At 53.8% G+C, this 23,237-nt stretch overlaps 8 protein-coding genes across 8 annotated transcripts; 4 read left to right on the forward strand and 4 right to left on the reverse strand.

The window, feature by feature from the left end:
- Positions 1-119: 119 nt before the first annotated feature.
- Positions 120-1,741, reverse strand: UHO2_02780 (uncharacterized protein; the record flags this gene model as incomplete). Its single annotated transcript, XM_041555568.1, has 4 exons — positions 120-375; positions 455-762; positions 858-1,517; positions 1,610-1,741. 4 exons carry the CDS (start codon positions 1,739-1,741, stop codon positions 120-122), a joined length of 1,356 nt encoding a protein of 451 aa, XP_041411502.1.
- A 1,357-nt stretch (positions 1,742-3,098) lies between these two features.
- On the forward strand, positions 3,099-8,792 carry UHO2_02781 (uncharacterized protein; the record flags this gene model as incomplete). Its single annotated transcript, XM_041555569.1, has 1 exon — positions 3,099-8,792. The coding sequence occupies one exon, from the start codon at positions 3,099-3,101 to the stop codon at positions 8,790-8,792; it is 5,694 nt and encodes a 1,897-aa protein (XP_041411503.1).
- Positions 8,793-11,502: 2,710 nt separating this feature from the next.
- UHO2_02782 (uncharacterized protein) lies at positions 11,503-12,129 on the forward strand (the record flags this gene model as incomplete). Its single annotated transcript, XM_041555570.1, has 1 exon — positions 11,503-12,129. The coding sequence occupies one exon, from the start codon at positions 11,503-11,505 to the stop codon at positions 12,127-12,129; it is 627 nt and encodes a 208-aa protein (XP_041411504.1).
- A 40-nt stretch (positions 12,130-12,169) lies between these two features.
- Positions 12,170-14,038, reverse strand: UHO2_02783 (uncharacterized protein; the record flags this gene model as incomplete). The annotated part of the gene is made up of 1 exon (XM_041555571.1): positions 12,170-14,038. The coding sequence occupies one exon, from the start codon at positions 14,036-14,038 to the stop codon at positions 12,170-12,172; it is 1,869 nt and encodes a 622-aa protein (XP_041411505.1).
- Positions 14,039-15,048: 1,010 nt separating this feature from the next.
- On the reverse strand, positions 15,049-16,641 carry UHO2_02784 (uncharacterized protein; the record flags this gene model as incomplete). The annotated part of the gene is made up of 1 exon (XM_041555572.1): positions 15,049-16,641. The coding sequence occupies one exon, from the start codon at positions 16,639-16,641 to the stop codon at positions 15,049-15,051; it is 1,593 nt and encodes a 530-aa protein (XP_041411506.1).
- Positions 16,642-16,995: 354 nt separating this feature from the next.
- UHO2_02785 (uncharacterized protein) lies at positions 16,996-18,249 on the reverse strand (the record flags this gene model as incomplete). The annotated part of the gene is made up of 1 exon (XM_041555573.1): positions 16,996-18,249. The coding sequence occupies one exon, from the start codon at positions 18,247-18,249 to the stop codon at positions 16,996-16,998; it is 1,254 nt and encodes a 417-aa protein (XP_041411507.1).
- Positions 18,250-19,449: 1,200 nt separating this feature from the next.
- Positions 19,450-19,965, forward strand: UHO2_02786 (uncharacterized protein; the record flags this gene model as incomplete). Its single annotated transcript, XM_041555574.1, has 1 exon — positions 19,450-19,965. One exon carries the CDS (start codon positions 19,450-19,452, stop codon positions 19,963-19,965), a length of 516 nt encoding a protein of 171 aa, XP_041411508.1.
- Positions 19,966-20,659: 694 nt separating this feature from the next.
- Positions 20,660-23,233, forward strand: UHO2_02787 (uncharacterized protein; the record flags this gene model as incomplete). Its single annotated transcript, XM_041555575.1, has 1 exon — positions 20,660-23,233. The coding sequence occupies one exon, from the start codon at positions 20,660-20,662 to the stop codon at positions 23,231-23,233; it is 2,574 nt and encodes an 857-aa protein (XP_041411509.1).
- Positions 23,234-23,237: the final 4 nt, after the last annotated feature.

A 23,237-nucleotide genomic window follows, 5' to 3' on the forward strand; every position in this document is an offset into this window, starting at 1 on the left:
CACATTCCTATCCTGAACACCCCCGTCTTCTCAGCATTGTCTCAACTGTATTTGTACCGTCACAGCCCATCATTCAATACATGCATCTTCTAGCCAATGCATTCGTGTATTACGTGATTCTATCGTGTTTCGAAGACGCTCCATATCGGAGGGAAGCCCATGTGAGGGCCTTTTTGCAAAACAAGCATAGCTTTAGAATGAAGAATGTAGCCTTTGATAAAGCCTTGATCGATCATGCTAGCGACCACTGCCTCGATATCTTGAGGCTGTAAGGATGGGTCGCGCCATGCCATGCGCGCGGCTGAGAGTAGAAAGTCGAGTCGCATGGTTGGAGGAGCCGACGTGGCTGGGGCGGATGGATGGGTAAGGGTTAGGCTACAGTTGAACAACATCAACGGTCGAGGGTCAGCATCAGTCTTGAGTCTTTCGGGCTAAGAGGTTGATTGAGACTTACCATTTGTGCGCGAGATTGCGCCAGAGGCTGATCTGTAGCTTCTCTTTCAAGATGAAATAGAGACCTCGCACTCTGAACCAATCCATGTGCCGGTCCAGCTCCTGCATTGCTGCTGCTGCCTGGCCGCTCTTCAGGTGGTATGTCAGGCCACCGTACACGTCGGTCAAGTTGGAAGCATCGAGGAGTGCTATCTGCGGAAATCGACCCAATATGAGGTAGGTAGCCACGAGCGGTATCAAGATGGCCCTCTTGTTCCTCAGATTGCGAAGCGTGCAGTTGTCGAAAGCCCACCTCAAGTGGGTGGAGGCCTGGCGAATATGCGGAGGACATAGCGTGGTCGAGATATGTAGAGAGATGTCAGTGTTGCGCGCAAGTCGGGATGAAGCGGTCTTTACGAACTTACAGCTCGGATGTTGTGCTGGAACAGCCGGAGGCGGCCGAGGTAGTAGCGATACGTAACGCGATCAGCTCTGGTGTAGCACTGCTCACCCGAGCCATCGTGAATGCCGCTGTTGCGAGCGAAAGTGCGGTTCACCTTGAGAGCATTTTCGACACTGCCCAGGACGGTCTCGCAGAGTCGAGTGTTGTTGAGCTTGAAGTAGGCTTTGAAGCTGAGGTTGGCAAGCATAAGCACAGCAGCACGCTTGGTTTCGGAAGCTGGAGCTTGGGACCGATCGTTACCCGCCATACCAGCTGCTTTTGAAAGTCTTCCTGCAGCATCGGTTGTCTTGCGTTTCTGAATGGCATCTGTACGTTGGTCAAGAGCCATTGCGAATGTAACGAGGCTGGAAGCAAAGAACCTGAGGGTCGGAATGAACCATGTGGTGTCGGGCAAGGAGAAGAAGGTGGAAGCGCGAGAGTAGACGAGAGCCCATGCATCGTAAGCTCGATCCCAGTCCGTGGGATAGGATGTCTGTATGGATGGAGAGGCGTGTGAGAGCGGAGCATGGTCACGGACGTAAGATAAGAAGTCTCCAACTAGTGTTTGGAAGCGATCGGAGTCGGTGGGAGCGCCAGACACTGAGATCTGGCGTAGGACCCAATCAGCAAGATCTCCACGAGCCTGGAAAGAGCGGATAGAAATCGGTATCAGCAGGCGTTTTCAGTATCCTGAAGGGCGATGTATATGACTTCTTCTCCGGCTCCAATGCTTACATCCTTGTTCAAATCCGCTTGTAGAGCAGCAAAGGTGTCTGGATCAAGGCGGAAGGCGGCAAGGAGTGAACGCGAGTCTTGTGTGTAGTATGCATTCTTGATGGTGGCGACATGCCGTTGCAGAGCGGCCATCCCTTTGCAGTCCTACCGGACGCTACTATGAACGACGATGTGGTGTTGACTTGGTGATGATCGAAACTTGTTGCCGGGAGAAATGGTTCTATGGTTCGAGGCTTGTGGCATGCCATGAAGATTTGGACCCTTGACGGTAAGATCCCGATCCCGATCGTGTTGCACTCAGATCTGATGGTCCCGTCTTCGGGGCTCTAACATTCCAGAAAGGATGTGCGCTCACTCCACTTTGTCAGCTTGTTCTTCGCTTCCTTTTTTTTTTTTTTTTTTTTTTTCTTTTTTTTTTTCCCCCTCTTTCTCCCTCTTTGCTCGTTGTTTCATCACGTGATCAGACATGAAGGCGTGCGCGTCTGGCCTGGACTCAAGAATCGAATTGTTCCGCTTCTCCGTTCGGCTCTTCACAACATCATTTCGCTTCTCCGCTCCTCTCTTCACTACCTTCATCTCCACCAAAGCCAGGCGTACTATTAGCAGCCTGGTTCGTTGCTATTTGCCCTTCCTTGCCGCTCGTTTCTGTGCTCGACCGGCCCCCTGTTACGGCGGTCTGGGAGCCTGCTTGTCGAGCTTCGAGAACCTCACGGGTCTTTGCCTGCAATCCACTTTGTTTGTTTGTGTTAGGTTATACTTTTTCGATCTTGTTTCGTGCGGTTGAGTCCAGACGGGATAGAGCGGAAGGATGCCTTTTCGCTGTCCATGTTGCTTTGTTTCGCGCGGGAGCAAGTCTCTCGTTTTGTGTGTGCGCTTTTTTTTCTTTTCTTTCTTTTCTTTGTAGCCGCTTCTCTGCTTCTCTGCTTCTTCTCTGCTTCACTGCTTCACTGCTTCTCTGTTGGTTAGGTTTCGGGCGAGCGATACGAACCGAGTGAGGCTGCAATCTGCTTTTTGATTGTCCGGTCAGGCGGTCAGTCAGATCCACGCTTGGAGAGTAACTTTCTTTTGCGCTCGCTCATTTTTCACTCTCTGTGCCACAACGAGCGAGACCGAGGCTGATCCTTACTCTTGGGCATTACACTATCATCGACCATCTTCACCACATTGTCCTCAGATCGTCTCGCACGACCCTGGCCTCCACCCTTCGCTCCATATCGACCATCTCGCTCTTCACGTTGCCCTCTCAACTCGGTCACAGCTTTGCAACGGTGTCGCCTGCTTTCGATTGATACATTTTGGCTACGCTCCGATCGGTGAGCGTTCCCGGACAACAATCGTCGCACCTCAGCCTTGCACATCAAGCTCCTCAATCACACACGCCTTGCATTGACGGATTGGCATCTCAGCTACGACATTAAGTTTGTTTTTGCCGCGTCGCTGGCTACATGGTCGCAACCCAACCTGTCGACCACACTCACCAACACTGCATATGAGCGACCAAAGGACGGGAGAGCTGGCAGTCGCCCAGCCCCCTCCCACCCACCAGAATGCGGCCTCCAATGCTGTTCAGGAGCACTCCATCCCCTCCTTCACCAACGACGCTTCTCTAGCAGACCCTCTAGTCGCTCCACTGCCACAATCATCTCAACATTTCGCCCAGACGAACCAAGCATCAGCGTCAGACTCGCATACCGATCAAGGCGATACCACCTCCTCGATCCCTGCTTCACGATCCGAGCGCAATGTAGAAGCCATGACAGCTGTGCAAGAGCGCAGCGAGCAACATCAAGACGCCAATGGCACCTCTCGCGATCCAGAGACTGGCAACACATCCTCGTCATCAGCCCAGGTCTCTGCCGCAGCTGCCAGGAAGTTCACCTCTCTCAATGTCAACAAGCGCTTTCTCGAAAAGGCCGGCCCGACCCCACCTGCTGCTTCGCCTGCAGCGCTCAAACTCGGCGCCTCAGTATCGCCGCGCCCAGCAAATCGACTTTCGTCACCGTCAGCTTCAACTCGCCTCATGTCCGCAAAGCTTTCAAGTGTACCCAAGCCTCAGCCTGCAGGCTGGGCCACCACCAAGCCGGCCACGCCCGTCGCAAAGACAACAACAAGTTCACAAACCCCAACAGCTATTACACCTGCCCCTACCCCCACCCCTGCCACTGCCACTGCCACTGCCACTGCCACTGCCACTGCCACAAACACAGACTCAGCCTCAGACACATCGCCCACCACAACTGTCACTTCCTCAGACCCTCTGCCTGCCGAGGCTTCAGCTCCTACTCCAAAGGCTATTTCGAGCCCTAAACTAGCCAATCCATCAGCAGCACCACAAGTCGCCAGCAGCACAGCCGGCGCTGCTGCCTCGCCACGTCTCGTCAGTATGGCAAGGGACTCGCCCAGGCCAGGTTCCACTGGGCTCGAAAGCGCTTCGGGACAAGGTCGAGCCAGTCCAGGACTCCGAAATGCAGCGCTTGGCTCTTCTCTGCGAGCCGTCAGTCCGGCCAACAACGTCAGCCGCGCTCCCTGGGCAGGAGTCAAATCCAGTCTCTCCCCGAATCCAACGCCTGCCAACAGTCGTGCCAACAGACTCTCGGACTTTCCAACTGCCGCCGAAGCCGCTCGAGCCAAGCAGGAGCAGGAAGAGAAAGCAGCTGCAGCCGCTGCTCGAGAGGCTGCCAGACAGCAGGCCGCCCTCCAGGCGCTCGACCGTTTCCGAGGCACTTCGCTTGGCTCAGGAAAGCATTGGGACGAGATGGAAGACGAAGACTGCGGTTTCTTCGGCGAGGTTGTCGAATTCGGTGATGGATCCCAGTACAAGATCCCAACATCCAACGACAGGGCACGCAACAATGGAGACGACGCACCGCCCGTTTCCAAGGAGGATCGCTTCAAGGACGTGAGCCATGATCGCAGCTGGCCACAGCGCAACGCAGCTCGGCCTGGCAATGCGACGCAGAACGAGCGCCCAAGACCCGCTGCCGCTTGGGGTCCCTTGAAGAATCGCGAGGCAGCTGTCTCAGCACCCACCGAAAGTGCACAGCCAACCAGTCGGCCCTCGCGCTCAGAACAGCGTGCTGAGAAGGTTATCATCCCCACAACAGGTGCTTCCGTCTCGCTTCGCTCGCCTACCGAGAGCCGTGAACCCATGGGTTTTTCTTATGGTCGAGATCGCAGGTCTGGACCAGGGCCAGCACCTTACAGCGGCGGTCGACAGGACCACAGCGGTCCACCACAACCAGCTCAGGCTGCTACCACACAGGCAGTGAGGGCTTGGGGTCCTTTGGCCCAACGACAAGCCTCTCTCAACCCTGGAGCTGCACCACCAGCTAGCAGCGCTCCTGCCAAGCCTGCTCAGCCCGTAGAAACAGCTGCCAGATCGGCTTCCACTGCAACTTCTGCTGCGCCAGAGCCGGCAAGACCCTCGTTGCCTCCTGCGCAGCCTCAAGAGCAGCCACAGCAACCGCGGCAGCAGAGCCGGGAGAGGCCCTCTGTTCCAGCCACAGGTCTTCCCAACACTAACGGTCGTCCCCTTCCATCACATTTGCTTGTTGCAGGCTCTGGTGACGGTCATCCACCAGCGCAGACGAGTCGACCTCTGCCGCCTCATCTTGCCCAAAATCTACGTCCAGCTGTGCCCGCGGCACCGGCCAACACTGTCGGTCGCAAGACATCGCATGCCATTGACGAGGCCCGACATCCCAATGTGCCTACTAGCCATGTTCCTCACAACGAGCACAGTGGGTCGCACTTGCAGCATGCCCAGGCAGCACCAGCTGCTCGTCAGGACCGAGTAGGTCGAGCACCCTGGGGCCCTAAAGCGATGGCTCAAGCTCGAGCTCCGGCACCTGCCGATGTCCCTACTACACAGTCTTCGGCGCCATCCGCCCAACCTGTATCTACTGAAACGGAAGAGGATGTACATGCAGCCATTGAACGTGCCCGCAAACGCCGAGAGGAGGAAGAGCGTCAAAGGCTGGCCGAGAAAGAGCGTGCTCGCCAGAAAGCACTCGCCATCGAAGAAAGAATTCGAGCAGCACAGCAGCAGAAAGAAGCTGAGGCACAGAGAGCCGCTCAGAGGCAAGCTTCGCAAGCTGCTGAGGCAGCCAACGCCACCCAAGCCAGTGTAGAGACCCCTGCCGCTAGGAAGCCAGGCCCCGCAGACAGTGCCGCTTCTTGGAGGACTTCACGACCACAGCACGTTCAGGCGAAGAGTGAAGAGGCAAAATTGCATCATCAACAGGCCTCAGCGCAGCCGCTTGACCAGGCCGAGGCCGCTGTCAATGCGGTCCCCGCTGAGCAGAATCGCAACGGTAGAGTTGTGTCATCTCAACGTGATCAGCGTATTGGCGACGAGCGACTGCCATCGCGGCGCAACCAGCGAGAGCAGCGAACGTCTCAACTTGGAGACGAAGGCAGGCAGAGAGGGTCCAAGGATCAAGACAAAGTCGGCCGGCCTCGAATCCCATATCTGGAAGTTCCAGCGCGGACTGAAGACGTCACAGCAAGGATCGGTCAAGTCGAAGCTCCCAAGACCATCTTGGCAAGACCTGCGAGGTCGCCTTCAACTACATCACCCGTTGAAGCCCGCCCTCGTGTATCACCAGCGGTCGCGCCTATCGACTCAAGGCCTCAGAAGAGTGCTTCGCTCTCAGCCCAACGGGCCGCGACCAAGGCTGGTACCAGTCCGAGGCCGAGAGAGTCTGCTCCTCAAGATAAGCCATCGCGCATGTCGGTCCCAGCGGCATCCCCCGTTGCAACTTCCGCGCCTGTATCAGCTCCAGTTCCCGTGCGCTTATACCCCCTCGTGGCTAAGGAAGCTAATGAGACGAGGCAGGAAGTCGTACAGGATGCGCCACCGGCTTGGAACCGCTATGTGGTCCAGATCAAGGAATCTCGCTCGCGACTCAAGCTCAATCGATACCAGCAGAAGCAGTTGTTCGCTAGGGTGGCGGCTATGAAGGCGCCAGGTCGAGCCGTTTACCCCCTTACCTGGGATCCTCCACTGGCTCATCTCTCGATGAAGACTCTGTCTCGTGACGATCAGCTTTTCCCGAAGCGCTTCCACCGAGGCGCTGTGATCACACCCGTCAAGCTTCCTTCGCGCGTACTGCCGCGAGGACTCGCTCCAGTCGTGCCGAACCTGGCGTCTCAGGGTGTCAGTGCTGGCAGCAGAAAGCAAGCTCGGTTCGACTTGACTTCGCACTGGTCCGATGGCCACAACACGATTGGCGGGCTCGGAAACGGAACTGCCTCGGACACACAACCGGCAGGCATGTCGCCAAGTGGTCAGATTCAGGTGCGCCTGCCTGGCCATCATGCGACAGTCGTCCAGCCTAGTGCTGGCGGCCATTTCCCCGACAACGTGCAAGCAGCTTTGATGACCGCAAACCGCAGATCTCAGCCTGTGGATCCCACGACGGACGCCATCATTGGTGAAGTGCTCTCAGCTGGTGCTTCCCAAACCACGTTTGAGGATCGCAGCCGAGCCTTTCCTGCCGGAGCGGCACCAGGCTCACTGGGCCCCCTCGATCACCCCCAGAATGGATACCCCACGGATACCTTTGGCTCTCATAATTCTGCTGGCGGCTATCGCTCTAAGGGTCGTCGGGGCTCCAACGCTGCAGTTGCATTCTACGATGATCGTCAGGTCAGCACTCCCTCGCCTGTCTCCTTCATGGTCAACAGCGAGATCAAGGCTGACACAGGAGGCGCACGCGGCAGTCTCTCGCCCTTTGGCATGCCTGGCTCTACCAGGGCGTCGCAGGCACAGACACCTGCTAGTGGAGGCTCAATGTTGCCCTCACCCAGCTTGTCGACTCAGGGAACGTGGGGACAGAGCTCGCTCACCTTCCCGGTACTTGAGACGCGCTCATCTAATTTGCCAGACCGAGACCACATCAAGAATGTATGGTCGCTGGCAGCCAATTCGCATTCGGGTGAGCTGCAAAACTCGCTCAAGGGCATTCAAGATGACTTTTTGCCTTCGACTATGCCGATGAGCGTGCATGACTTCCGTGCAGACGAAGGACGCTTGAGTGGTGCCCAGCAGGATGACGGCAGCGGATGGGGATCCTCCTCATTCAATCGTTTCCAGCAGTACAGTCGTGCTCAGCACGATATGAATTCGAGCTCGCGCGAACTTTCGCCGGTCACGAACCGATCCAATGGCTTCGATCCCACCTCACGCAGTCCCTCGCTGGGAATGGATGCTTCGGCAGCAGCAGCAGCTGCTGCACGAGCCCGTGAAGCAGGGCACCACCATCAGTCGGTGTCTCAGCAAGCCTCGAACGCTTACTCTTCCATCAACGGCGGCGCCTACGGCTCAACCATAGCTTCATCATACTCGCCGCGAGAGCGACAGCAAGACGCAGGCAGCGGCTTGAGTCAAGGTGCTTTCGGCGCTTATGGTGGCTACACTAGCAGTGCATCCAACAACATGAGCATGACGACCGACGCTCTCTATGGCGTGTCCAACTACGGAGGCGGATCGATGACCCCTAACCGTCAGACATACAGTCAGTATGGCGCGCACTCTTCGGCAGCAGCTGCTCGTTCTGCGCCCGGTTCGCCCTACAGTGGTCTCAGCGGCCGTCACTCAAGCACCTTGACCAGCGGAGCTTCGTGCTACTCTCTGTTCCCTACCAGCGGCGGTAGTGGAGGTGCTTCTGGAGGCAGCGGTGGAGCGCAAACTTCTCAAGCAGGCAACGGAATGGAAGGACTCGGCGTTCTCGACGACACTACCTTCGGTTCTGCTGCGGGGAGAAACCAATTCTACGGCGCTCGAGGCTATCAGCAACCTTCGTCCACCCAGCAAGGGCAGACGCAGGAATCTCAACAGCAACATTCCACGCAGAAATGGCCTTCTTCTCCAGCAAGCAGTGGCAGTGTCCTCAGGCCAGCAGCGAGTGTCTTCAACCCGCAGAAGTACACTCAGCAGCGTACCTCGGCTTCACAGTCGCAGTCGCAATCGCAGTCTCAGGCGCAGAGTCAGCAAGCTCGACTTGCCGCTCACCACCACCAGCAACACCACGCTCATCATGGTCAGCTGGAGAGCAGTAACGGTAGTGGAGGACCTATTGATCGCGAAACTAACGCGAGTGCCGCGGGTAACAATGGAGGCGGATACGGCTCGGGTGCTAGTGGATATGCTGGGTTTGGATCCAGTTCCGGTCTCTGGTGAACTGCCAACAGTTGGGCGATGAAGCGTTGAGAGTTCGCAGACGGTTGGTTGCTGTATGTATTCAAGGCTCTTTGCAGCTGCAGTGAAGCGCAAGTTGCGGTTCCTATGGAAAGTCAATTCTGATTCTGTTCCCTCAAATGCTCCAGTAAGATCATTTGAGATCTGTGAAAAGATTTGACTCTTAGCGACGATGATCGGGAGATATCAGTCTAAGTACGGTGTTCAAGCTGCTGAGCTAAACACTATACTATATTGACATCACGGGAACATGGTGAGGGCCTAGAGCACTCAGCTTGATATATATACATTTTCGTAGCACATGCCGATGCTGAGGGAAACGATCCGATGCGATGATGCAAGTTGACATAAGCCATTATGAAAGGGATCGGGGGAAACCGATCTGACCAAAAATGGAGCGAAGACCAATCCAATCAGAGATCGGGTACAACACAGTCCCACACATTGTCAGGCTGGATCATTAGGTATAGTGACTCCCACATTTGACATGTGCCACCCATATGTATATACAGTACATGTGTAAACTGTCCCAAGATTTTACATGTCACCATACATCACTCTAATGCTCAATAGCTATAAATTGTATTGCCACACTGTCTGATATCATCTGAAAGCCCTGCTTCTTCTCTCCAAGACTGTGTAATGGATATTGACATTGACTAAAAAAATTGTGCTATGAAGAAGAGCTGATTTTTTTTAATTGTGGGACAGTTTATGGAGCACTCCTCAAGAACACCTTAGTACTTTGTATTCCCTCCTTTGGCCTTCAGAACCACCTTGATGCAGTCTGGCATGCTCTCTATTAGTATCCTACATGTCTCTGGAGTGATTGCTTTCCATTCAGCTTCACATCTCTTGAGCAGTTCATCCCTGGACTTTGCAATTGTACTATACTGTGAAAGTCACAATTTGAGATGGTGCCAGAGGTGTTCAATTGGGTTCAAGTCTGGCAACTGCCCCAGCCATTGCATAACCTTAATGCTATTGCCTTCCAACCACATTTTTGTCTTCTTTGACATGTGTTTTGGGTCATTGTCTTGCTGAAACATGACATTGGTGTATGCATGCTGAAGCCACAAATCTGAGATTGTTTTCAAAAGCTTGTCATTCAGGATATCAATGTATTGGTCTGAATTCATTGATCCCAGCACCAAGCATATACCTCCAACCCCTTCCCATGTCATACAGCCCCAGATCATGATGGAGCCACTGCTGAACTTGACCATTGCCTGACAAGCTTGCTGTTGAAGCTGGCATTCTTAATCCAACAGAACTGCTTCCCATCCAGTCCAAAGAAGTTGATCTTTGTCTCATTGGACCATACCACATTCTTCCAATCCTCAACAGTCATGTCCTTGTGCTCATTCACAAATTTGAGATGTGCTTTGTAATGCCTCTTGAGTAGCTTTGGTTTATTCACTAACCTTTGTGCTTTGTAACATCAGTAATGAAGTGCTTTTCTTACTGTCATTGGGCATGCTTTGATGTGAAATGTCTCCTGCAGTGCATGACATGCTTTCCTGACCATGGAGGTTGAATTGAGCTTGAAATAGTGGTCCAGGAAGTGAACATGACAAGGCTGGAGTTTTCTTGGCTGGACCCCCTTTGACTTTGGAGCATTGGCAGAGGCACTTTTGCTGATGTGAGACACTGTAGACTTGCTCAGACCAAGTTTCTCAGCAACTGAACAGGTAGATTCTCCATTTTGGAGGTGAAAGAGTGCCAATCAGTGCTTCTTGGGAGGGGTTTTCATCATGATGCTATAGATATGATGGTGTCAGACTGGAAGTGCTGCCAGATTGCTCACAGTCATCTGATTGAGCTGAAACTTTCCACATCACTACTTTCAATGTGTATGAAGGTGCCCACCAAGTTACATTACAAGTTTCATTGTAGTCAAAAGCCCACAAGGTCAGGAATGGAGTGGTGTCACTATTTGGGAGCATGCTCCATAAGCTGTCCCACAATAAATTTTTTTTTGGCTCTTCTTCATAGCATAATTTTTTTAGTCAATGTCAATATCAACTCCACAGTCTTGGAGAGAAGAAGCAGTGCTTTCAGACAATATCAGACAGTGTGGCAATACAACTTATAGCTATTGAGCATTAGAGTGATGTATGGTGACATGTAAAATCTTGGGACAGTTTACATGCATGCTGTACATCTAGATGGTAAATGCCAGATGTGGGTGTATCCTCCTTCATGACGATGCCTGACAACGAGCGGGACCATGTTGTATCCGATCTCTGATGAGATCGGCTTCGCCCGATCCCTCCCGTATCGTCTCATGTTACCTCGCATCATCATGTTGGATTGCTAATTTTCAACAAAATTATGTTAGACTCGTCGAAATTCACAGTTTGAGCGGCGTGGAATCTCGGATCTCGGCGAAGGCTGTCGGTGTACTTTCTTGTAACCTTCCATCCTCCTCCTTTCTGTGTTCACCGACACCGGCAACGGGCAAAGGGCCAAGATGTCGGTCAATACATCCATCAAGGCCAATAGCGCTTCATCAAGTCCGGGAAATGGCGCATCCACATCAAAAGCAGTTCTCGAGACTCACACTTCCAACGCAGCTTCCTCCACGTCGGCAACGGAATCAAATGACAATCTTACAGCAAGTCCTGCAAAGACGCACACTCAATACAGTCAACTGCAAGTATCGCTGGAGCAATACACAGGAGAACACCAAATGCCATCGTTGATCTCCTTGATCGAATCGGAACTATCGGAACCATACATCGTTTATACCTATCGATACTTTGTCAACCAGTGGCCGGATCTATGCTTCTTAGCCATCAGCCCTTGCGCTTCCCGGGACGGGCATTCAAAGCTAAACACAAATTTTTCCGGTGGGGAAGCGATAGGATGTATAGTATGCAAATTAGATCGGCATCAGAAGGGGTCTCGCCTCGTGCGGGGCTACATCGCTATGATTTCCGTTGCTTCCCCGCATCGAGGTCGCGGAGTGGCCAAGAGGTTAGTCTGTAAAGCGATTCAGCAGATGGTTGCCAAAGGTGCACAGGAGATTGTACTCGAGACAGAGGCGGATAATAAGGCTGCTCTGGCACTGTATGAAAGTTTGGGCTTTGTAAGGGAGAAGAGATTACATAGGTTTTATTTGAATGGCAAAGACAGTTTCAGGTTGGTATTGCCTATACCGAAGAGTATGCAAAACCCAATTGTCGAGGGTTTGGATGGACCGCCACCGAATGGACTTGTTCAGCCTCCCTATCTTCCCTCTTACACAAGCTCACAAGCAGAATCACACGAGATCGCTCCAGCCGAACACTCGATGAGCAATGACTATTTTCTATGATACCCCCCCACAGGCAATGCAATGCTATACCACATTTCCGTCAGCCACTTGGTTTCAGGCTACTTCCAGTACCGGGTCTCTTGGTCTCGATTCTCAACCTTGGTTTTCCTACCCCACCACCACCACGGTTCAACCCGGTCAGTAAGTTTTGAGAAGCCTGTTTAACTTCAGCGCAGTTGGGACAGGTGCAACGAGCGTCTCTAGCAGTGGAAGGTCGACCGTTGGTGGAAGAGGTTGATGCTGAGCATGGTTTTTTGTCTCGTCGTTTGTACGAGCCGAGCATTGTGCGAGAGTTGATGGAAAGTGAGTGGGTAGCGGTAGTGGTGATGGTGGTGAGCGAAGTATTGCTTCGTTGCAAAGGAAGGTAGGGGAGTAAGGGAAGAGGTTTCATTCTGTCAACTCTTCTCAGCTGCTGGGAAGCGGGTGTGATGTGCGAAGAGACTTCTTCGCCGAGGAGTTTTTTGAGTTTGTTTAGTTTGCGCACTCCTTCGATGATTTGTGTGCTTGTTGGGGATGTGTTGAGAGGGTCAGCTTTGCGTGGTGAGGGCGGAGATGGAGCAGTGGGTTTTTGTCGACAGATGGATGGTGAAGTGGTGCTTGTGGTAGAGGCGAATCTGACAGTGTGACTACCAGAGCTCCCGCTGTCGGCTCTACGAACAACGCCAACTGCCACCGGTGGTCCCGCTGAGGTGGGCCCAGTACTGAGACGGGGGAGGTTTCCCGCAGAAGCTGACCTCGATAGTCCGCGATGTGAACCGAGCGAGGGCCGAAGGAGTGGGCTCCATTCGTGCGTCGGCGATGGAGCCGTCGCTGAGATGCGTAGCGACGGTGATGGTCTGAGGGCGACAGGTGAGTGGGACAGTGAACTCGAACCGCATCTGTCTCTGTCGGCTGTAGCCGGTCTCATCTCCGACCGCGGGACCTGTCCAAGTTCGTTACGAGGCAGAGAGTCAACCAAGCTTCGAGAGGGTGATGTCTCGCGAGTTGGGCGACCGCAACAGTCGTTATTGTCGCACGAGGAGACAGAAGTGGCTAAGCTAAGAGGAGAAGATCGAGGAGTCAAATTGCAGCCGTAGTCTGTGCCTCCGCTTGTAGACGGGGTGTCACTCTCGTCGACTGCGTCAAAGCGAATGCTTGGCAACTCGACTTCCGCTTGAGACGGTGTTTCATGAGCTTGTGATTTCCCTACAGACTCGGGACTTTGGGTGGGCCTGGATGAGGTTTTCGAAGTGCTTTTCGAACCTTCATCCGTGCGGATCGGGCATGCAGAGCCGTAATCGTCGAGTCGGCCCAGAATGCTTCCGTATAAGCTTGCAGACTCGATGCACACATCCTCTCGACAAGGGCTGTACGGGAAAGGCGCAGCATCATCCAGCACAATTTTTCCGTCTTGCTTAGCAAAGCAGCGGTAGAAGAATGGAGAAGGCAAGCCATTCTCAAAGTCGAAAGGAGATGAAGGCATCGACAGTCTTCTCGGGCGGGCCGAAGGTGGCGGCGAGCTAGTTTGGGCGTTACCAGACTTCATTGCGTCCGGTGAGGAAGGCAAGGCCTGCTCGAAAAATGCGAGCTCTTTGGGATCGATATTGATTGTCAATGACCTTCGTACGGCCTTGACAGATTTGCTTGAAATCGGCATCTGGAGGTCAGCAAGATACTCGTCAATTTTGGTGATGATGCACTCTGCGCTTGTGCCGATAGAGCGTCGAGTGTGCGAGATGTTGTGGTCGTAAGCTGAGGTAGAAGTGAGGCCGGTCGAAGGCGTCGTCGAAGTGCTTGTTGACCAGACGAGAGATGTGTTCGGGTAGGATGTGGTAGGTGAATCGAGTGTGTCAACTGATCCGCCTTGGTTTTTTAGACTGCGGCGACTCGTGTCGATGACGAGCGAGACGCTGTTCGATCTGTCGCCCATGCTGATTTCTATCCGGGATGTGATTCGGAGAAGAAGAAATTTGGCAGTCGGCGACGATGTTGGTCGTCCAGAAGGAAGGGGAAGGAAAGGGAAGGGAGTTATCCCTAAAAGCGAACAGACACATTCGTCAAGGAAGTCCGGGCAACGTGATCAGAGCTGCGGTGGGATTGGTTGTTGGTGGGTTAGGTTACCTCTTGCTCGACAAGACGGCAAGAGGCCTGGCAGAGGGTGACGACATGAGAGAGACGACATGAGAGAGACAACATGAGAGAGACGATCCGGTACATCCTGAGACAGGCTTCCGTCGTACAACATGTTGACCTTCATGTCGCTCGAGCGGAACTCGAGGTCTCGAGCCTCTCCCGCGTGGCATCCTGGGCGGGAACAAGGCGTGGCCAATCTCGTTGGTTAGCTACACGGATATCTTTCACGGTGAATGAAGCTCTCATGCCTCTTTTACGCTCAAGCCGCGCTGAGGCAGGTTACATCTCAACGCCCTTGCCACACCGTAACTAACTGCTGTCAGGAGGCAGTCAGACAAGTGTCTGAGGCCTGAATCGACACATTGTCGGTAGCAGGCAGGTGTGATGCACGCACCTCTTGCATCGATTCCGTTCAAATTAAGTGCACATGGTGGGCTCGTGGCGCTCGAGGGCATTGTATTCTCAACCGTCTGTCACTGTTCCGGCATGCTCATCCAGATTGCAGCTTCGGCTCGGGGTTGGAACAATGGAACAGCTATGCACTGATGCACAATAGCCGGTCGTCCTCAACTCGTCGGAATTGCAAAAGCAGTCAAGGATGCGCGGAATGTAACGACTACCAAGAAGATCAGAGGTAGCGAATGGCTTCAGAATGGGTTTCAAGCTTTCTCACAAAGGTCTAGAGACATTTGAGTTTGGTAGTGATGTGGGCTGTATTGCGAACAGGCTGAGTGAGTATGTTGCTAGTTATATGATACGGCTACCTACGAAATCGGCGCTCGGACTGACTTTGTTGCCGTCTTCTCATCACTTAGAATCAATCCCCCATCCAGCGCCCTTCTTATCCCACAGCTCGCTCAGAATTGCGAGCCGCTCTGGCAGCTTGGCCAGCTTCTCCGTCGACACATTCGCGACGGAAAGCCTCAACCTCGCTCCCGACGACTGGCCCTTTGCCTCTGCATGGGTGGGCGTAAAGAATGCTCCCGGCAACACAACTACACCCACCAACTCTGCCAACGCTTGAGCCACCTTGACCGAGGGCACCGAGGTGAAGGGATGGCGCAAAAACGCATAGTATGCGCCTGCAGACTCTACGTGCCACCCCCAATCTTTCGGCGACTTGGCCGTGCTCGCATCGGTAGAAGCTTGCGCTAGCGCACTTGCATCAGAGTTCAAGAAAGCCGGTACGGGCCGCGAAAGTGCTTCTACAAAGGCACGTCTGCGTTGACGAAGCTGGTTTGCCACTTGACTACGCCATTCGAGTTGCTGTGGATCTTCGATGGCCCATGCGACTGCACGTTGTGTGTCTGTGCGAGGTGGGGCTACTTGAAAGTTGTCCAATGCTTTTGCGGTCGGACCAAAGATGAGTTTGTCTGCTCCACTATCGTCCTTGATCTTCTGCTGGAGGAAGGCAGGGTGCGCGACAAAGCCGCCCAGACGATGTCCAGGGATAGCGTAGCTTTTGGAGAAGCTGAAAAGCTGAATGACAGTGTCTCGCCAATCCCAGGCTGCATCAGCCCATGTCTTTTCTGCTAAGCCTGCTGGTGCATCTTCGAATAGATGGTGTGGGCGAGCGTAGCTGTATGGAAGTGAGTGAGTCGCAGAGGAAGATGCGGGCTGCGATGCATCGTCGAGGTCGCTTCCTGTCAACAGAAAGTCGCGGTAGGTTTCGTCGAGAATGAGAGCTACTCCGTACATGTTGCAGAGAGCAGCAATATCACGAATGAGATCGGGAGGATAGACAGCACCTGTAGGGTTGTTTGGCGTGACGAGCACTACACCCTTGATTGTCTTGGTCGATGCGCGACTGTTGCTCGATAGAAGAGCGCGAATCATTTCAACGTCGGGCAAGTAGTCTGGCGGCGTTGTGTGCACCGAGGCGATCTGAATACCAAAGGCAGTCATGGTCATTTGGTGGTTGAAGTACCATGGATCGCAGACGACCAATGCATCGCCAGGTCCGGCAAGTGAGGTAGCAACAGCAGTAAAGGCAAGGTTACAGCCTGCAGTGATGGCGACGTTCTCTTCTGTGACTGCATTTCTTTCTCCCTTTCCCGGTGTGCGGTAGACTCTGTTGATATCTCTTGCGACGGCTTGGCGAAGCTTTGGGTCGCCAAAGACTGGACCATAACCGTGCGTATGTCCTGCTGGGCAAGCTGCGTTCTCCGGCTGTGCTTCAAACTGGATACGATCAAGCAGTGCCTGGGTTGGAGGGTGACCAGGTACACCCTGGGCGAGGTTGAGCAGTGGCAAGTGAGGCAACACGTCAGCTCCTGCGAAAGGCGAAGAGCTAGAAGGATAAGACTGTGCCCACCTTGCGCCGATCTGAACTGGTGGGTCGATGGTCTTGACGTCAAGATTGGGGTTCAAGTCGTAAGCGGGCGCCGAGGATGGAGGCATTGTGAAAGTGTCTCAGGGAGATCCGCATACGACTTTACGCTCAGTCTCAGAGAGCAGAAGTGTGTGGTGGTAAAGAATGTGGTGGTAAAGAGTGTGGTGGTAAAGAGTGTGGTGGTAATGAGCACCGAGTCTGTGCGAATGGGCCAGGTAGGACTGACACTGGTGACTGTGCAAAATGGACCGAAGTCGCTTCAACATCAGAATCAAAAGTCACTGTAGCAACACACACCACCCATACAAACTCACATGCTATCTTTTCTCAACATTGTCAACATCTGTTGGTCACAATCTGCGCGGGTGGGTCGAGACTGGGTATTGATCGGTAAGTTGACATCTGTACAGCCGAGCGATGAGCTATGCTACCTCCCAAACGGACCTGAGATCGGGCCTGCCAACAGCTTCGATAAGGTAGACAGCATCACTCTTTTCGTTCAAGTCGAGCATGCAAACCGTCATGCCAAAGCGTTTACATCGTGGCAGTGCCGTGAGTGTATTTGCGACCAAGCTGATGAGCTGCACGTCGTTCGGAGAAGCGCCATGTCCCTCCGCCAGCGTGTGCAGAATCTCTGCGACCAACTCTGGCTCGAGCATAGCATCGATCATGCTAGGTATTGTATCGGCATCGATAGAGGACAGCAGCTGCAGACGGTCTGGTTTGCTCTTCCACCTTCGATTGAACTCGATCGCAGTCAACTTGCCTTGTGGGACTCGAGCTGGTAGCCTGGCCTGTGGTACGGGAGCTACGTCGCTGCTCAGTGAAGTGGAGCCGCCAAAGTTGAGAGCTGATGCTGTCTTGTTGGCTGCGGAGCTAAAGCTGGAGCTCCAAGATGTAGGTTGTGCCTCCATCTCAGCCTTTGTAGAGCCCTGCGTCGTTGCAAGGGAGGTTGAAGGGGCTGTGCTGGAGCTTGAGTCGACTTGCTGAGATGTAGGCTTGGCTGTAGTCTTGCGTGTCGTCACCTCTCGCAGAAAGCGGCCCGTCTCGCCTGGAAACTTGGCAGGAGGAGCGCTCGTGGAGTTGTTCGAAATTGGCAAGCTCCTTTTATCCTCCTTATCGTTGGACATGCCGACCTGCTGTAGGAACTTTCTCGCTGCTTCGACTGAGCTGCTTGAGTCCCTTGCCTCGGCTTCTGTTGGTTGGGTTGTGGTATCGTGGGCCGTCTTTGATCCGTGTGAGGGCAGAAGCTTTCGCAGATCCATCGGCTCGGCTCTTCGAGGTGTCGCAGCCTTGAGCGCTTCATGAGCCTTTGCGAGTCCTGTCTTGGCCTCAGCGTTGCTGGGGTCCAATCGAAGGGCTTGTTCGTAGTCTTTGACAGCATCCTCCAGCTTGTCGGCTCCAACTCTAGCAGTAGCTCTGCGATAGAGAGCCTTGACATTGTTTGGCGAGAGATAGAGTGCGATGGAGCAGTCACGTTCAGCATCGACAAACTTGCCGAGCTTGATGTAGGCCATAGCACGGTTCAGCGGGTATGTCGGATCGGTGGGGTCAGCAATGTGTGCCGCCGAGTAGAGCCCGACAGCTTCGGCCCATTGCTGCTTTCGGAAGGCACCATTGCCTTTCTCTCTGGCAGCTTGTGCTTTCGCTTTGTCTGGTGGATGCTGCAGCTCCATCTCCGCTGAGGTTTAGGATGCAAGTAAGAATGGTGAGAAGGATGCAAGTAAGGATGATGAGAAGGATGCAAGTAAGGATGATGAGAAGGATGCTGTTCTCCTCAAAATCCTACAAGCAACAGGGTGTTGGTGTGCCTCCACTTTTCCGACTCCCGAAGCGTTTCAACCTTCCTCTTCTATCACGCCTAGGCATTATCTCGTGCGAATACAGATATCGTGCGAATACAGATATCGTGCGAATACATATATCGTGCGAATACATGCCGCACGAGAGCGTTGGATTGCTATCATTGGTTTCGCTAGTACTTAAACTAGCTTCCCTCTAGATCCTCCTTACCGCAATCCACTTGGTTACTCCATTACAACATAGCCTGCGCATGTAACATCTTCTCTCTCCGCCCGCGAGTAGGCGGCATTGGAATGCTTGAGCCGCCATGCTTCAGGCACATTGATGCTTCTTCACTTGCATTGTGGTGGAGCGTGGACGTGCATTGGCTGCCGGATCAGCACCACGCCATGCCCTCCAAAGCATTAGCCCGATCGAGCATATCCTGCTCGAAGCTTGACCTGCCAGACTAGGAAAGAAAGCAGCCGAACGACGCCTTCAGATCCAGAATTATAAGGCGCCTTTTGACGTCTGGCTTGGAGCAACACCTTGCTCGACACCGTCCTTCTGACAGGCAAACAGCTCTACGAGGGACAAGTATGGATTGCCTGGGCAAGGAAGGAGTTGCTTGGCATGCCTTTGATTGTTACCCAAGATGGAAAGAGAACAGTGCAGCGCGTCCCGAAGCCGGACGAGCCCCTGAGCAAGCTGCATGAAGCTCTCTAAAGGCGAATAGGGCAAGGTCCAAGCTTGGTCACCGGCAGTCGCAAACAGTGTCAGCCATGTCCACCTTCTGAGACCAACACAAGCCGGCACAAGCTGTTCAGAACGATGCTAGAAGGTCTTGTGTGCAGCAAGGCGCCTCATGCTCCACATTCAAGATTCTTATATATGAAAGCCACCTAGCCCACTTGCTCCATCCCTCTTGACTCATTATACCTCCTATAAGCCATCACTCGTCCCATCGTTTTGCCTTTGTTACGAACTCTCACGACACCTAACGACAGCCTGAAAACACATTCGGCTTCTTCCCTTGGACAGCAAATCCACCCGCTCGATCCCCTCGGTTGGACAAGCAATCAACTATCTTGATCATGGGTTCTGTCTTCTCCTGCCTCGCATCCACTTTCATGTACCTCGGCGAGTTCGTCGAGAACGCGTTTCTGGCAGTCGGCGAGATCGGAGCCGTACTAAGTCGTGCTCTCATTGGCATCGTTGTCAGTCTGTGTGACTTTCTGGCAGCCATCAGCTGCTGTTACCGAGTGCCATGGTCTCAACGACCCGACCGGTCCTTTTTCACTTACTCTTCTCTCACTTACTCTTCTCAGGACAACACGCAGCTGGCTACCACGAATAGCTCGACACTGGCAAGCGTTGGTGGCAAGCAAGTGCTTTCGAGCCTCTTGACTAAACAAGGCAGAGAACAGCGCGAGGAGATCAAGGCTGCTCGCAAGAAAGCTGCCAAGGTTAAGGCTGAGAAGGATGCTGTAGTGAGCATTACCAAGAAGGAGGAAGAGGCAAAGAAGAAGACGGCTGCCGAAGAAGAGAACAAGTCGGCCAAGGAAGAGAAGGCTAAGGAAGAGAAGGCTGCTGCTGCTGTCAAGGCCTAGATCGCTGATTGCAGTCTATTCCTGACCGACCGCCTTGCTTGAACAAGAGAAGCCAAAATCTGTACCTATACCCGATTCAACATGGAACAATTACCTTCTGCATTCGAAAACCTGGTCGAAGCATCACTGAGATGATGTTAGTCTGAGCGAAGCCGCGGCCCTTCTGCGGGGCGACCAGTATTGACCGATAAGAGATGCATAGGTCTTGCGTTGGACCTAGAGAGGTGCTTAACAGTGGTTCATGGATCCTGTCTTGGCCTGCCCCACCGACACGCGTGTAAGCATGTATGATACAGAGGTATGCTACGGCTGGAAGGTAAGGGGGAAACTAACCCCTCCTCCTCGGGTATCGGATAGCCGAAATGCCGATGCCTATCGCGATAATCGGGTCTGATGCAAACCGATACGCCTTACAAACGAGGCTCGAAAATTTTGGCTTTCTATTATTATGTTAGATTTTCTATGACGAGTACAACTTAAAAAAATTCTCAAAGCATAACCGCGACTTTGGCTGCTGTTGCTGACGGAGCTGCACCCTCGCATCAACTTTGCTCACACATACACTCGAGAGAGAGCAAGAGAAAGAGAAAGAGTCGTTTCTTCCTTCCCACCACCCTGGTCGCCTACACCTTCTTCCCAACCACACATTTGCCAGCGTTGATCTGGAGTTGACGATAAGCTTCAAGGCAACATCATGTTCCGTAGACCCCTCACCATTGCACCCCGCGCCGGCGTGCGACTCGCCTCAACTTCCTCCTCCTCCTCCTCCAACCCTGGCCAGCGACGTCTCTTCTCAAGCAGAAATGTGCTCGCCGCCGCCGCACTCGCCGGTGGTGCCGTCGCTACCTACACCCTCACACCCAGCATCTACGCCGATGCTCCCGACACTGTTCCCGGTGACACCCGCCCACACCCTCTCTGGTCGCCTCCCACTCGAGCTCAGATGCTCGAGGCATTGAGGCAATCTTCCGCCAAGTCTCTACGACCTATCGCTTCCCGTGCCAAGTCGGACGACTCGAGCCTCTTGCCTCTTGCCAAGGACGCCAAGTCTAGCAGCCCTAGCCCTGCTGCTTCTGAACAGTCGACAGGTGCATCTCGAAGCGGCGACCAAGATGGTCAAGGTTTCGACATTCTTGTTGTCGGAGGTGGTGCCACTGGTGCTGGTGTCGCTCTTGATGCTGCCACCCGTGGACTTAGTGTGGCCATGGTTGAGCGAGATGATTTCGGTGCCGGAACCTCATCCAAGTCGACCAAGCTCGTTCACGGTGGTGTCCGTTACCTCCAGAAGGCTGTCTTCGAGCTCGACTACGAGCAGTACAAGATGGTGCGAGAGGCTCTCCACGAGCGAAAGACTTTCCTCAAGATTGCTCCTTACCTTTCCGACCACCTTCCCATCATGCTTCCCGTCTACAAGTACTGGCAGATCCCTTACTACTGGGCCGGTACCAAGATGTACGACATTCTCGCCGGCTCTGAGAACATGGAGAGCTCTTACGTTCTCGGCAAGGGTAAGGCGCTCGAGGCTTTCCCCATGCTCAAGTCAAGCGGTCTTGCTGGTGCCGTTGTCTACTACGACGGTCAGCACAACGATACACGAATGAACGTGGCTCTTGCCATGACTGCCGTTCACCACGGCGCCGTTGTTGCCAACCACACGGAAGTTGTCAAGATCCACAAGAAGCCTGTTGAGGGCAAGCCTGACCAGATTTGCGGTGCTCGTGTTCGCGACCTCCTCAGCGGTGACGAGTGGGATGTCAAGTGCAAGTGTCTCATCAATGCTACCGGTCCCTTCTCTGACACTCTGCGCAAGCTCGACGCTCCTACCGCTCAGGAGATCGTCGCTGCTTCGTCCGGTGTGCACATCACTCTTCCCGGTTACTTCTCGCCCCGCGACATGGGTTTGATCGACCCTCAGACCTCGGATGGTCGTGTTATCTTTTTCTTGCCGTGGCAGGGTAACACGATTGCCGGTACTACCGACACTGCTGCTCCCGTCGAGGCTCACCCTCGTCCCAAGGAGGAAGAGATCCAGTGGATTCTCGACGAGGTGCGCAACTACCTTAGCCCGGATATCAAGGTTCGACGTGGTGACGTTCTGAGTGCTTGGTCGGGTCTGCGACCTCTGGTCAAAGACCCTGCTGCTACCGACACACAGTCATTGGTGCGAAACCACATGATCAACGTCTCCGAGTCCGGACTGCTCACCATTGCCGGTGGTAAGTGGACTACGTACCGTGAGATGGCGGAACAGACAGTTGACCGTGCCATCGACGAGTTCAAGCTGAAGCCTCAGCGTGCATGTGTTACCAAGAACACAAGACTGTTGGGAAGCCACGGTTGGACCAAGACGATGTACGTCAAGTTGCTGCAGCGATTCGGACTTGAGACCGATGTCGCACGTCACTTGTCGCAGACTTACGGCGACCGCGCATGGAGTGTCTGCTCGATCGCCGAGCCGACTGGTCAGAGGTGGCCAGTGCACGGCAAGCGTATCGACCAGCTTTACCCTTACATTGAGGCCGAGATTCGATACGCATGCCGAAGCGAGTACGCCGCTACTGCACAGGATTTCATTGCTCGTCGAACACGATTCTCCTTCCTCAACGCCGAGGCTACGATTGATGCTTTACCGCGAGTGATTGATGTGATGGCCGAGGAGCTTGGATGGGACGAGAAGCGCAAGAAGCAGGAGTGGGCTGAGAGCGTTGTCTTCATGGCCAGCATGGGTCTTCAGCCCGCCCGTGTGGAGCAGCTCAAACAGACTTCACTTGACGAGATGCGAAAGAACCGCGAGGGACAGCAGAAGGCACACAAGATCTCTTCGCTCGGATCGGCTTCGCTGGATGAGAAGGATGCGCTTGCTATTACCGGCCGTGCCTCGTTCAGCTCAGAGGAGATGGAGGAGTTGCGTGGCAAGTTCAAGCTGCTCGATGTCAACGACGATGGCAAGCTCGACTCGAAGGATCTCAAGAAGGTGTTGCAACGTATTGGATACTCGGACGTCGATGACTCGACATTGCGCGGTATCGTGAACGAGGTCGACTTCACCAAGACGGGTGCACTTCATTTTGAAGACTTCTTGGACGTCTTTGCTGCTCTCAAGGATGCTCGTTTGGAGAACGCTTTCACTCACATTCTGAGCGAGATGGACTCTCAAGGTCTTCAGCCTCGCTCACATGACCCTGTTGGACCTGCTGCTAAGGAGAGGTCGGAGCGAAGGGATGCTAGCCGTACCATTCCTGTTGAGAAGAGCGGTGGTGGATGGTAATCCG

This window comes from Ustilago hordei, assembly GCF_900519145.1.
Source record: "Ustilago hordei strain Uho2 genome assembly, contig: UHO2_contig_04, whole genome shotgun sequence".
NCBI classification, from domain to species: Eukaryota; Fungi; Basidiomycota; class Ustilaginomycetes; order Ustilaginales; family Ustilaginaceae; genus Ustilago; species Ustilago hordei.